General features: G+C 40.9%; 1 protein-coding gene across 3 annotated transcripts in view; it reads right to left on the reverse strand.

Annotated features, from left to right (window-relative positions):
* Positions 1-376: 376 nt before the first annotated feature.
* The window catches only part of AFF1 (ALF transcription elongation factor 1), a 169,297-nt gene continuing 154,631 nt past the window's right edge, over positions 377-15,042 (reverse strand). For all 3 annotated transcript variants that reach the window (XM_006115336.5, XM_006115334.5, XM_006115335.5), the window contains 5 exons: positions 14,276-14,347; positions 13,679-13,772; positions 13,519-13,562; positions 7,715-7,944; positions 377-3,820 (listed from right to left, as the gene is read on the reverse strand). In XM_006115336.5, coding sequence (XP_006115398.3) covers positions 3,699-3,820; positions 7,715-7,944; positions 13,519-13,562; positions 13,679-13,772; positions 14,276-14,347 — 562 coding nt within the window. In that variant the 3' untranslated portion in view covers positions 377-3,698. The remainder of the gene's footprint in view (positions 3,821-7,714; positions 7,945-13,518; positions 13,563-13,678; positions 13,773-14,275; positions 14,348-15,042) is intronic.

The following is a 15,042-nucleotide window of genomic DNA, read 5'->3' on the forward strand; positions in this document are numbered from 1 at the left end:
ATAGTTCATAGCATCTGGAAAGCCAATAATACATGGAAGCTTTTTCAGAAATTCTGTTGCTGGCCCAAGAATACTATTGATTTGTGTCAGTGATGGTTATTAAAAGTGTAATGGATATGAAGTAAAGGTTGCCAAAAAGATATTGTAGTGTTTGGAAAAAGGGATGGGACTAAGCGATAATATTCACAGCCATACACACACACAAAAAAATTGTTCTCCAAAAGAGAATGGGAGAACAGAAAGAAATACAGCCTTATCTATAAGATGAAGCAAACTAAAAAAATATTGAAGAACATCAAACAGCTACAGCACGTAATACTAAAAAATAATTTAGAAACAACATTGCCATGCTGAGAACTTGAGACTTCCACAGAAACTCAATGAACAGGTTACTTTGTTTATTTTGTTTCTCTACGTGAACAAATCAATCAGTTTAGAAATTCCATCACACACAAGGCAGAAAAGATTATTTACAGGAGACAAACCCCAAAATAAATTTAAATGCATAGATTTATATCTGGAACCAAGGATGGGAGAAGGGGATGGGACAAGAATAGAACAAACAAAATCAAAAAAGATATTTATCTTTTTAAACAATATTGCAGTCTAACTCTGACTTTGTTACAGAAGAGCTGCATGCCTCCAGTGTGAATGGGGCTTTCAAACTTTAAATATTGGCATCTTAGATATAGAATATTTGATAATTTACATTCATTAATTACTTCTAAATAAATATTGCATGGGAAAGCTGCTACTTTATGATTGCAGACCCCTTCGTTCTTCCCAAGACTAAATATTATTACCACCTTTTTTGCAATGGTAAATACTATTTCATTTTTTTTTCTTGTTCCTGCCAAAGGCCCAGGCCCAACTGAAATCAATGGCCCACTTTCCCTTTGGCTCTAGGCTAAAGATGGGCAGCATTTATTCCTAATTAATAATGTTTATAAAGTTCCCTCAAAGGGAAAAAAATAGAACATAGGTTTGTGATTTGTAGTTTGCTGTAGCTGCTATTCACTGACTACTTTCCACTCATGTGGAAAGCTCACTATATGTGGCTGTGTGGGCCTGATCTTGCGCCTGCTGAAATAAACGAGAAGTTTGCTGCCAGTTTCACTGGGAGCAGGACTGAACCTTACATATCAAATTTTACAAGAGGGTTGGATTTTGCATTATTTTTGAATTGTTCATAAATAATCCTGTAAGGCAGCAACTGTCAGCGGTTCCTCTGGATTAAGTAGACAAAGCCTTTGTCCTCCCATTCCCTTTAGCTAGCTTTGTTGACGGAATAGCACTATCCAGCTAATAAATTGTTCACAGGTGGCCGTAGGCAAGTCCCTTGGAATCTGGGGTCCATGATCAAAGGTAGAGCAGTAAGTCAGAAACAAAATAGCATGCCTCAGCACAAAATACACAATGAAAGTCCTGGTTCCTATTGGTCTGGTCCATCTTGTTTAGGAGGAAGAATGTCTGTGATGCAATGGAAGTGGTTGGATGGAAGGAAAAGGCCGTCTGAAGGGTTGAGCAAAATATGTACTTGTTTATCCCTAAGCGTCTCTAAGTTCCTACAGAGTCCAATACTGATTTTTTAAGTCAGGTGGTAGCAATAACCCTCCTTACTGTGACAAATAATAAGGCAAAAATAAGAAGAGGATTTCAATCAATCAGTCTGGAACTCCAGCTTGTTAGTCAATCAGGAAACAGACTTCAAAGTGTACAGAAAGGTCTTACTTTTCTGGGCCCTTCCCATGCTTCTTGAGAACAAAATTAATGTTAACAAACACCTTATATCAATCAGCTGAATCAGTTATATGTGAACTACACCTTAAATAAATTGGTAAGACATGAATAGGTTTCCCATGCAGAGGGGAACAGAGAATGGAATGTTCTTTTGCTTATTTCTCGATTAATGTAGGAACAGTTTTTTCTCAACAGTCTTCAAAGAGGCATGCTTTCCTTCCCCTATCTATATAGGAGCTTTCTTTGGTCTCCCTTTACAAGGGACTGTCCCAGACTTACATGGGTCAATGACACTGCTTTAAAAAGAAACAGTTTTGGAAATTTATTGAACACATAAATCCTTAATAGGCACCTTGGAAAAGGAGTATTGCTTCATTGCAGCACATGTATAGATCTGTTTCTATATGAACACAAAGTATGTGCAAAAGCTTTCTTTTACAAAGGGGAAAAGGGGCTAATTCACTGTAAACTTTTCCTTACTGTAAAATTGATATGTATAATTCATTTGGGACCATGTCCTATTCATCAGTCTTCCCAGCAATCTATCACATATAAATCAAGCGCTGGTGGAGAGGACTTGAGAGCTAAGGCACACCATTAGATATGAAGAGAGCAGAAAGCTTTCATTACAGAAAAGGCACTCTGCCGTCTATTGTGATATAAAAATATTGTGGCTGTATTCTTCAGTGTTACTGTCATCTATATGATTGTAATTAAAAAAAAAAACTTATGGCAAATAAGAGCTGCTTGTAAATCTTGCAAGAATAGATGAATATTCTAGTTTCTGTTCCTCTGAAGATAGATTTTGAATTTCTGGACAAATCCTATAGCTTTGCCATGAAATGGGAATATCTCCCTTATGAGGGTTACAACACTTTATTGCCAAGCCTGCTCTCAAATACGACATACAAAAAAATCAACTGGCCTGTGTGAGAATATTCAAGGACAAAATCTGACCCTTCATTTCCAGGTAGAGTGAAAGCCTTATGCAGAAGCAACTCCTCTTGATTTAAAGATCTGCAATTCAGCGTAATCTTCACACAATCACAATGAATCATTCCTGACTGTCCCTTACCTTCCCTCCTCTTCATACCCAGCCAGCAACAATCTGAAAGGATGTGCAGTGACAACTCCTTTCTTCCCTTTCAAAGAAACATAGCACTGGCCTTACATGCTCCTTACCTTTTCCACCCCAACTGCGTTAGACTTACGAGGTCCAAAATAAGCAATTGCCTCAGCTGACACTGTTTGAGAGGTAATGGCTTGAATTGTGTGTATGAGAATAAAGGAGGGAAAAAAAAACCCAAAACAATGATGATCTACTAAATGACCTTGCAGTGCACAAGGCAGTGGTTGCAATCAATTCTAAGAGTAGCAGTACAACGGTTAATGTATCAATGCAGTAGGGTATGGTTAGGAAGTGAGTGAGGGAGATTGCTTTGCTGTCTCTTGTTTAACATAATGCTGTTTGGTTCTGTTCAGGTCTTGTCTGACCTCCCAACTCTGAGGAAGAGCAACATACATCATGGACTGCAGCTGAGGCTTGCAAAAACACTTCTCTGAACTTTCTGATATATATGTGATTGCTGTGGCTTTTCAGATGCTACATAACTTTTGGAGGTGGATTTTCTTCCTGACAGCACTGGTTCACATGTGATTTTTGTCTTACTGGTTATTCATTACAGAAATGTTAATAGACCAACAACACACCAAACCTTTCAGACAGTACATTGCACTTTGTCCTTTTAAAGAGAGGCACCATCAAGTCTTAGGCCTCCCTTCCTCTCCAAGGTGTCCAAGGGCCACCCTAGAAACACAGTTCAAAAGTTCTCCAGTGTAGTCAGATCCTTTCCATCTTGTATTTTCCCTTCCAGGTGCTTTGTATCCAATGATTCAGATTGTTTCTCAGTCTTCAAAAGTGCAAAAGAGTTCAAGGAATTAACCACCTTGAGCACCAGTTAAGGCATTTTTGTTTCCAGTTTCAGCCACTGTAATCCCTGCCTGGTATAGTGCACCAGATCAATCAAACCACTATTCAGTGCCAGAGTACACACTGCTGTACTGAGTTCGGCAAAGAATTCTAGAAAGAGAGTAGAGAGAAAGAAAAACGGTTAGTCAGATTTACGCAGAACCCCAGATTTACCAAGAAACATATCTGAAGGGAAGAGATGCTATGAGAAATAAAAAATATGTTGTAATAAGAGCATAAAATATTTATCATGCCATTAGAACGAGAAGCTTCATTACTGAACTGGTGTGTTAAGACAGGCATACAACACAACCAATTGTGTAAGAGCGGGCGCAGGATGCTGATGGGGTGTGGATCAGATAGAGGGTGCAGGAGCAGGTTCTGGGTGGGAGGGAAGGTGCAGGAGCAGGTTCTAAGGGCATTATCATGGTAAGTGTTAGCATTGCCACTGCTGAAGATTGCCGATTGCCTATCAGCCTATAGGCAACTTTAAACCCCAATAAACTAATCAAGCCTCTCCTCCTACACACATGGAAGAAAGAAAAAAAGATTGTAATGTTTATATTTAAATTCTTGAGTGGTGCTTAAATAAGATGGTGATATACTTATGTACAGTGAAACCTTTGTTATCTGTCACTCTGTTAACCAGAAAACTTTGTTAACCAGCATTGCCCCCAGCCACAATACTGTCACATCATCAGGCGCACAGGCCTGGCTTGGTTTACCATGATTAGAAGGGCTCGACAAATAATGCAACCCAGAAGAGCTGGGTTCGGGCGATCTGTGCATGTGCAGAACGATCTGGACAGCACGGCTGGTGAGCCCTGATGATTAGCTTAATATTTTTTTATTTATGAAATACTAATAATCTTTAACTCAAACAGAAATGTGAGACCAACTGCCTTACACTACAAAACTACAAATATTAAAAACTTGAGTTTTACTATTATTGTCCAGTGGTTTTTCCTAGGTTGACGGGACCCTCAGATAACCGGAATTTTTAGATAACTGGAATGCCCTAATCCCCGAATGTGCCAGATAACACAGGTTTTACTGTGCTTATATACACAGATCATGATATTGATTACCTTCTGAAACTCAATGCACACCTTAATGAATTTCCAAAGCAACTCTGTTCTGTTTTGATAGAATTATAATATGCATGTAAACCCACCTCACATTTTTAAGGCAGTTTTTCCTTCACCTTTAAAAATAGTGTGTTGCAGGAGAACATGGTAAAATAAAGAAATAAGACTCAAGAATCCTTTTCATTAATATTTCAAATACCTTTGCCTGTAATCTGACCTTTCTTTAAAAGTTTCATGGAGGTCTTTGACCACTCTCTTACTATAATCCCTTTGACTCCTCTCATCATGTTCATGAGACTAACTGTCCTATCAGCATTTTGAATTCTTCCCTCCATTATCAACTGTCACTTTTTTACTTTAAAAGCTCAAGGCTCACAGGATGGACTACAAAATGTCAGCTATGTGATTTTGCACTTACCCATAACCATTTCCAATTTGAGGACAATGGCCCATAGTGTACCAACAATTTTCTTGATGAGCTAGAATAACATTTTCTCAGCTCCCATTCCCTATCACATCTCCTCTACTTATGCTACATGGATGTCATCTTCATTATATGGACCCATGGGAAGGAGGCACTTGAAGAATTCTATCAGGATTTCAACAACTTCCACCCCACTGTGAAGCTTAGCCTGGAATAATCCACACAAGAGATCCACTTCCTGGACACTACAATACAAATAAACAATGGTCACATAAACACCACCCTATATAAGAAACCTACGGATCGCTATTCTTACCTATATGCCTCTAGCTTCCATCCAGGACACATCACATGATCTATTGATACAACAGTATCTTCTCCAATCCCTCAGACAAACACTTACAAGATCTTTATCAAGCATTCTAAAAACTTAAATACCCACCTAGGGAAGTGAAGAAACAGATTGACAGAGTCAGACAAGTATCCAGAAGTTACCTACTTCAGGACATCCCTAACAAGGAAAACAACAGAACACTCACTGGTCTTCACCTATAGCTCCCAGCTAAAATCCCTCCATAGCATCATTGACAATCTACAACCTATCCTGCAAAATGATCCCCTCGCTCACAGACCTTGGGAAATAGACCAGTCTTCGCCTACAGACAGCCCCACAACTTGAAGCAAATACGTACCAGCAGTCACACAACACACTACAGAAACACTTACCCAGGAACCTAGCCCTGCAACAAACACCATTGCCAACTCTGTCCACATATCTATACAAGTGACAGCTCACAGGATCTAATCACATACACCAAACCATTATTGGCTAATATACCTGCACATCCACTAACATGATATACGCCATCGAGAGCCAAACAATTCCCTTCTGTCATGTGTATTGGCCAAATTGGACAGTCTCGGTGCCAAAGGATAAATGGACACAAATCAGACATCAGGAAAGGTAATCAACCAGCAGGAGAACACTTTAACTTCTCTGGACATTCAGTAATGAATTTAAAAGTTGTCATCCTCTTACAAAAGAATTTCAAAACCAGATTACAAAGGGAGACAGCTGAACAGGAATTCATTTGCAAGTTCAATACAAGTAATTTAGTATTAAATAAGTATCTTAACTGGTTAACACATTACAAAGGCAATTTCCCTTCTCTTGATAATCACATCTTCACACCAAATTCTATGAATGAGCCACTTTCACCCTGATTTGATTAGCCTCATTTACACAATATATATAAATCTGTCCCTGTAACTTCCACTCCAGTTCATCTGATGAAGTGGGTTTTATTCATGAAAGCTTATGCCCTAATAAATCTGTTAGTTTCTAAGGTGCGACAGGACTCCTCATTGTTTTTGAAGATAAAGACTGACATGACTTCAGCCCTCTGAGAATATTTAGTTTAACATGTACAGAGCTTTTAAAAAGTCATGTTCTGATGGCCAGCTGGACTAATCTTTATTCTCCTTATGTTAAGAGACAAGCATGAAGTGAGTTTTCAGTTTGGCCTTACTCTGTCCATGGCTCTTCTCTCATAATGATCTATCTTGGATTAGACAAAGTGCCTGCCTCTTATCCTGGCTCATAACCAATGTACATTGGTTTTTACAGAGTCATTCTTGTGAAGATGTATAAGTCCAATCAGATAGAAAGATTTTGACTGCATTAGAATGTTTCTAATTCACTGTGCTGCCTGATTGAGCATATTAACTTACATGTTAAGTCCTCCTTGTATTCTAACAGGATACCTGGAACTTTTACTTTTATTCCTTCCTCAATTTGCCTTTTGAGCCCTGTGACCTCAGCAGCTAGCACACCTATGAAAAAAATCACCTCTCAAGCTCCATGTTAATGTCCGACAATAATCTGAGCTTTTTTCCTGTCTCACTGTCTGTGCTGAGATGGCAACATCATGCACTTAACCACAATAAAGTAACAGTAAAGAGTGTGACAGTTTGGGGAATCCTCTTTGCAAGTGTTTGGCATGCAAACAGGAGTGATCAGTAGGAGACGATGCTTAAGCTCTCCTCCTCATGCAGGCTCTTGTATGAACACTATTTTTAAGGTAAAAAATAATGAAAATGGGAGCTTAAACAAAACTGAAGTAGAAGTGGATCTTCATGGACCAAAAATCCATAAACTGAAAAAGGGAATGAATCTTTCAAAGTTTTGCAGGTCATCTTTAAATGGAGAGTTTGATTTTTACCACTTTACATTTCCCTTTTTCTTATTTATTTTAAACTAATCATTTTTTCTAAGACAGCCTTTTAATTAGAACAAACATCATACAGCAGAAGCAAACACATTATACCAATAACCTGGTCAGGTACCATAAACACTTTGGTTTATTTTAGTACTGATTTTGTTTGGATTAAACAGTCCCTATTTAAGGCAGGACTTTGCTGCACCAGGTGCTGAGAATTAAAAAAAAAAATGTTTCCAAACAAGCACAATATTAGAAGGGAACTAAATCTTACCCTTATTCTTCCTGGTCAGTGCATCAGCCTGCTCCCAAATGTCATAGGCACAGAGGATATAGGAAGTGATGTTGATGTAGGAGAAGGTTATGCTTGGAATATTATGTAGAGTATTGATTGAAGAACAAATGCCCCCACTGCCACAGTTGCTAGCATTTGATCCTGACTGGGAACTCACAGAGCTAGCAGGAGAGGGCATCGGAGAAAGAGGAGAAGGTGTGCCTGTGCTTCTAAGGAAGAAGACAATATCATGTATCATGAAGCTTTAATGTAACAGGTTAATGTCTAGCCACAAGACACCCATATTTCTGTTTTTATGAGCCACCCCTGCATCAGGCACCTTGAGACAGCAAGAGCACTATGATATATAAGGTGGAGGGTTCTCCAACAAGGCAGGCAAGATAGATATAATCAAGTGCATAACTACAGGTTAGACCTCCCTGGTCCAGCCCCCCTCTTGACCTGACTGGTCCCGGATGAAGGATTTTTCCAGGTTGGGGTGGTCATTTCTGGACCCCCTGCCACCAGCCCCCTCCAGTCCTGGCCCAGTTGGCTCCCCGCACTTGCCAGCCCTGCTGCCCTGTAAGCTCTGGTTGCCCCAGCAGGCAGCTCCATCACCTCTGCACACCAGGCTCCTGCTGCGGCACTCAGCTCTTGCTGCTACGCCAGGTAGCCCTGCTGCTTGTGCATGCACCCTGCCTTTGTGCATTGGGCTCTCAGTGCTGGGCTGTGCAACTCTGCTACCTCTGCATGCTGGGCTCCCGCTGCAGAGCCTCGTTCTAGCTGCCACTCTGGACAGCCCCACAGCCTCTGCACTGGGCTCCTGCACATGGAGGAAGCCCCACAGCCCTGCCGGCTTGCAGGGCTCCCAGTCACTAGCCCTGCCAGACCATGGATGTTGCCGGATCAGTTTAAGAGAGTTTCAACATGTACACAAAAAACCAGGTCAAGATTTTCAAAAGTGAGTTGGGATTCTGGGTGATCATCTTAAGACACCTTCAAGGCACCTGATATTCAAAACATGCTGAGAACCCAACTCAAAGTCCCTAAGTTGGTCACTCAGTCCATACGCACTTCTGAAAATCTTGGCCTGGTTATCTAAGTGTTTTGGCCAGGGCTACTCAACACACAGCCAATGGGCCGCATGCAGCCCACAGCCTGTTTATTTGCAGTCCGCGGTGAGGTTTGGGTTTACAGTGTGGTATTTGGACAGCTAGTCCATCCTCCAGAGATTATGCAAGGTTGCATTACTGTACATTCCCAGATGATGGGGCCTCCACAACTTTCCTTGGGAGACTTTCAGTTTAATTAATCTCACAGCGACAGGCCAGGGGTAGAAGTGACGGTTCTTTCAGAACCATTACAATAATATCTAAGCATTCTTTCAAAATATTTTCAAAGAGGTATGTGTGGAATTGCATGCTTAGTTTTGGAAAGTGCGGTGTATGCTGAGTATGCACAAGTTGACAGTAGGTTGCACAACTGGCCATCATTGTACACAAATCCCTTGTTTGCACATGCAAATGCTTTAAGTGCATCTCTATCCTGTTGAGAATCAGATCCAGCATTAATTTATAAGATAGCTTTTATAAAACTTTTGCTGTCACATCCACAGTAACTCTGATGCAGACTCACAAAGGTGGCTACAAGCATTAATAATCAGCAAGAAAATTTAAAAAGTTTCTGTTAGGACCATGGTGTCCAACACACTAGCCACTGGAGCACTGTCATGGAAGGGTATAAACTGTTCAGGAAGAACAGGCAGGGGAGAAAAGAAGGAGTTGCACTGTATGTAAGAGAGCAGTATGATTGCTCAGAGCTCCAGTATATGGAGGAAGAAAAGCCTGTTGAGACTAATGAGTTAAGTTTAGAGATAGGAGCAACAGGTGTGATGCTGTGATTGGTGTCTGCTATAGACCACCAGATCAGGTGGATGAGGTAAATGAGGCTTACTTCAGACAACTAAGAGAAGCTTCCAGATCACAAGCCCTGGTTCTTATGGGGGATTTTAATAATTCTGACAGCTGTCGGGAGACCAATACAGCAGAACACAGACAATCCAGGAAGTTTGTGGAGAATGTTGGGGATAACTTCCTGGTACAAGCGCTGAAGGAACCGAGCAGGGATCATGCACAGCTTGACCTGTTGCTCACAAACAGGGAGGAACTATTAGGGGAAGTAGATGTGGGTGGCAGCCTGGGCAGCAGTGATCATGAGATGGTAGATTTCAGGATCCTGACCAAAGGAAGAGGGGAGAGCAGCAAAATAAACACTCTGGACTTCAGAAAAGCAGACTTTGACTGCATCAGAGAACTGATGGACAGGATCCCCTGGGATGCTAAAATGAAGGGGGAAGGAATCCAGGACAGCTGTTAGCAATAAGAGGGTGATCAGAGAGGGTGCGGGGACCTTACAGGATGAGGGAGGTAACCTAGTGACAGATGTGGGAAAAGCTGAAGTACTCAATGCTTTCTTTGCCTTTGTCTTCACAGACAAGGTCAGCTCTCAGACTACTGCACTAGGCAGGCAGCCCTTGGTGGAAAAAGAACAGGTTAAGAACTATTTAGAAAAGCTAGACACACACAAATCCATGGGTCCGGATTTAATGCATCCAATGAGGGAGTTGGCAAATGTCACTGCAGAGCCTTTGGCCATTATCTTTGAAAACTCGTGGCGATTAGGAGAGGTCCCGGATGAGTGGAAAAAGGCAAATGTAGTGCCCATCTTTAAAAAAGGGAAGAAGGACAATCCAGGGAACTGCAAACTCAATCCCTGGAAAAATCATGGAGAGGATCCTCAAGCAATCCATTTTGAAGCACTGGGAACAGGGGAATGTGATCAGGAATTGTCAACATGGATTCACCAAGGGCAAGTCATGCCTGACCAACCTGATTAGCGTCTATGGTGAGGTACCTGGCTCTGAAGACATGGGGAAGTCAGTGGCTGTGCTATACCTTGACTTCAGCAAAGCTTTTGATATGGTCTACCATGCCAGCAAGATAAGGAAATATGGATTGGATAAATGGACTGTAAGGTGGATAGAAAGCTGGCTAGATTGTTGGCGATCAATGGGTGGCGATCAATGGCTCGATGTCTGGTTGGTGGTGAGTTTCAAGTGGCATGCCCGAAGGATCAGTTCGAGGGCCAGTTTTATTCAACATCTTCGTTAATGATCAGGATGAAGAGAAGGATTGCACCCTCAGCGTGTTTACATTGACACTCAGCTAAGGGGAGAGGTAGATACATTGGAGGGAGAGCGACCTAGACAGATTAGAGGATTGAGTCAAAAGAAATCTGATGAGGTTCAACAAAGACAAGTGCAGAGTCCTGCACTTGGGACAGACGAAGCCAAAGTATTGTGACAGGCTGGACAGGTAGCAGTTCAACAGAAAAGTACCTGGGGATTACAGTGGATGAGAAGCTGGATATGAGTCAACAGTGTGCCCTTGTAAGCCAGGAAGGCTAATGGCATATTAGGGTGCATTTGGAGGAGCATTGCCAGCAGATCTAGAGAAGTGATTATTCCCCTTTATTCAGCACTAGTGAGGCCACATCTGGCATATTGTGGCCAATTCTGGGCCCGTCACTATAGAAAGGATGTGGAAGCATTGGAGAGGGTCCAGCGGAGGGCGACCAAAATGATTAGGGGGCTGGAGCACTTGACCTACGAAGAGAGGCTGAGGGACTCTTTTGTCTGAAGAACAGAAATGGGTTGGGGGGGAGGGGAGTTGATAGCAGTCTTCAAGTTCCTGAAGGGAGGCTCCAAAGAAGGAGCAAGGGTCCCAAATTACAGTGGAGGAAGTTTAGGTTGGATATAAGAAAAAACTATTTCACTAGGAGGGTGGTGAAGCACTGGAATGGGTTACCTAGGGAGGTGGTGGAATCTCCATCCCTAGAGGTTTTTAAGTCTCAGCTTGACAAAGCCCTGGCTGGGTTGATTTAGTTGGGGTTGATCCTGCTGTGGGCAGGAGGCTGGACTCAATGACCTCCTGAGGTCTCTTCCAGTCCTATGATTCTATGTGGCAATTTGGCTGGTTGAGTGTGGCTGGTTGGTTTGAACAATAGAAACTTAAAAATCACTGCATTCAAAACAAATTTTGAAAATAAAAAAAAACCCAAAATTTTTCAGGGAAAAAAAGAATTTCAGAAGATCTTTCTAAGTTCTAAAATCACTTCCCATTAATTTGACCCATCTCCTGGATGGAGACTGCTGCCAGGTTGCAGAATAGCTTAAATATGCCACTTAGGCTGGAAGTGATCATGCATCATTGTAAGCCGTGGATGGTATTTCTGGGTACTGGTTTTCCACTGGTATTTATCATCAAAGCCTTTCTGAAAGTACTTCTGAGTGAAATTATTTGTTCTTGTAAGAAGCAGCTCAGTTTTCAAACTGGGCAGTCTTCTCTTGGCATCCAACCTACACCTCCCACACTGCAACTTGTCATTTGAATGAACTCAATCTGAAACTTCAGGGAAAGGAGAATTAGATTTGTGATATGCCCCATGACTTTTGGGACTTCATTTCTAGGCTACAGCTATTCATCTTTCAAATGAAGGCAAGAGAACACCCAAATTTGCAGAAAATTGCTAGAGATAGTGAATTTGAGTGTGATGACCTTGATTGTTAGTGTTATGTGAGATGGCTTGAAAACCTGGCAATGAAATTCAGCCAGTGTTTTGCAGATTTTGAAAGCTTCATATTGGCATTTCAATTTATGAAAAACCCATTTCAGTTTGACATTGCTAATTCTCAAGACCTTGTCAATTTCCTTGGCCTGGACAAATGTTTGTTTGAAGAAGATGTGCTCACACTTCAAAGTCAGCTCGATCAGTCAAAAAATGAATCGGTTTTGACAATATAGGATGCACTTTTGTGACAGAATCAGTTTGCTATTTTGAAAACTGCAGTTGCCAAACTTTTTTCCATGTTTGGTTCAACATGGTTTTGTGAAGCGTCATTTTCTGTCATTACGTCTATTAAGTCAAAGTTTCGGTCATGGTTACTGGATGAAAATATGGAGGCCAAGTTGAGGTGTGCTGTCAATGAAAAGTTTTTGCCTGATTTCAGAATTTTAGCAATGGAACAAAATTGTCAAGTGTCCCGTTGATTGAATTTCTGTGAAATGTGTTGATTTCAGTTGATTTAAACCAGTGTTGAAATGCTCTGTTGACATTAAAAGAGAGTCTCACAAAATTATTTAAATTTCAGAATAATGTGTCTAGTTCGCTATAGCAGTAGCCTCTATAGTGGCTAAAGCTTCAGAACTGGTTGGACAACATGGTGTTAGGGGAATCAATCGGAAAAAAGCGCCAAAATACCAGCTAAAAGCTAATGTAAAATTCAACCTGTATCACTGTGAGTAGTCCAGCATCTTTTTGGGGGAACAGGAGGGATGACAAGAGAGGAGGAAACATTTCCAAGAAGAAGAAAATTCAACAGATTTAACCTGTCATCTATGTCTATTAACCCAGGATAAGGACTAAAGCAACAGGACCTCTAAAAACAGTTTATAATACATTATTTGTTTCCCCTATTCTTTGATAAGACAATGTGGATGACATTGGGTAATGTGGGCTATATTGTCTGTAAATAAATAAACCAATCTATCTATGTAAGTTGAAGTGATGGAAAAAAATAAGCCATAGGAAAATACTTTAAGAAAGTTATTTCAACCCCTAAAACAGAAAAAGATTCAATGCACTTAACCCCCTTGAAAAAAAAATCGAATTCAAATGTGTAGGCAACTATTTCTGTTAACACTTTATGAGAGAGAGAGGATTTTAATACGTATTTTAAACAATACCTTGCAACACATGGAGAAGGTGCTTGTGTGACTCTGGAAGAATTCTGTAAAGAAGGAAAGTTTAGTTAGATTTGGGTTTCACATGGACCTATACCGAACACTTGCAGCTTGTTTCATCTTTCTAATTTGAAACTTACAAAATAATACAATCATGCTCTACCTTGAAGTGTTCATTGAGGGTTCGGGAATACTTTACTGCAGTGTCTTTTTTGTAACGAAACATTGCCATGTGCAGAATGGACTGGCAACGCATGCTGTGAACAAAAATCAGGAATCAGTGTCAGAACATTCATCGCCACTCCAGCAGCAATTCTTTTTGTATAGCCTGAGGACACATACAGCCATCTTATTTCAAATGAAAGAAAGTTTGTGCTTCCTTGACCATATATATTAGATAGCCACCGTGAAAAGATCATGTCAGAGAAAAACCAGAACTGTCAGGGAAGTAGATGTACAAGCCCTAGCAGGTGTTATGGACATACCCTGTGTGTCCAGAATTTACTTGGGTCTGTTCAATTATGGCTTAAGTTACACAATTCACAAACCCTGTCAGGCAATTCACAGTCTACCCTCAGCTTACATCCAGTTATTAATCTCCAACACACCATTCCCTACTGACAGTCCACTTCATTGTAAAATAAATATTTAAGATTTCACTGCATAAATGTAACATTAGATTAGCCCAGATCTCCACTTTCAAGTTATGAGATTATGAAATGTTGCACTAGAAAAGAGGTGATGAGGAATAGGCACGTACCACAAAACAGCAAAGATTTTTTCATGTGCAGATGCTGAGGTATCTGAAAAGGATTTTAATGTCATTATAAATCTGTAAGAAAACAAAAAAGAAAATTAATGAGATTCTTCAGGTAACAGGGCAGGATTTCCCAATGTCATCAATATGGTACCATTTATGAAAATTCCACTGGCTCAATAACCACAAAACCTAAGTTCTATTTCCAACTCTGCCGCTAGCACCTTGTGCGAAGCCACTATACTGTCTGTGCCAATACTTAACCACCTGTGTAAAGTACTAATTAAGGAATCAATCCTGTAGCTGTGCCAGTTAAAAATGTGTTTAATTTTTGCAGCTTTTCTAAACATGGAATAGCTTCAGGGTTGGGTTCTAGCATAGCTGTCCACCCCTCTCAGCTTGATTCATAGTGGACATCCTAAGGCTGATACGCAAGAAGCGACAGTGGGAACAGTAGACACACAGGCTGTGTCTACATTGGCATCCCTTTCCAGAAAAGGGATGCTAATGAGACACTTCGGAATTGCAAATCCACGGGGGATTTAAATATCCCCCGCGGCATTTGCATTTACATGGCTGCCGCTTTTTTCCGGCTCGGGGTTTTTGCCGGAGAAAAGCGCCAGTGTAGACGCGATTCTCCGGAAAATAAGCCCTTTTCCGGAGGATCCCTTATTCCTACTTGAAAGTAGGCGAGAAGGTCAGAAGGATACAGCTGATTTAAATTTATTCCACTAGAACATTTTTTTGACAAAAAGTGGCTTTTTGAGCAA

The sequence above is a fragment of the Pelodiscus sinensis genome, chromosome 4 (assembly GCF_052426305.1).
Source record: "Pelodiscus sinensis isolate ZL-2025 chromosome 4, ASM5242630v1, whole genome shotgun sequence".
Classification (NCBI taxonomy): Eukaryota; Metazoa; Chordata; order Testudines; family Trionychidae; genus Pelodiscus; species Pelodiscus sinensis.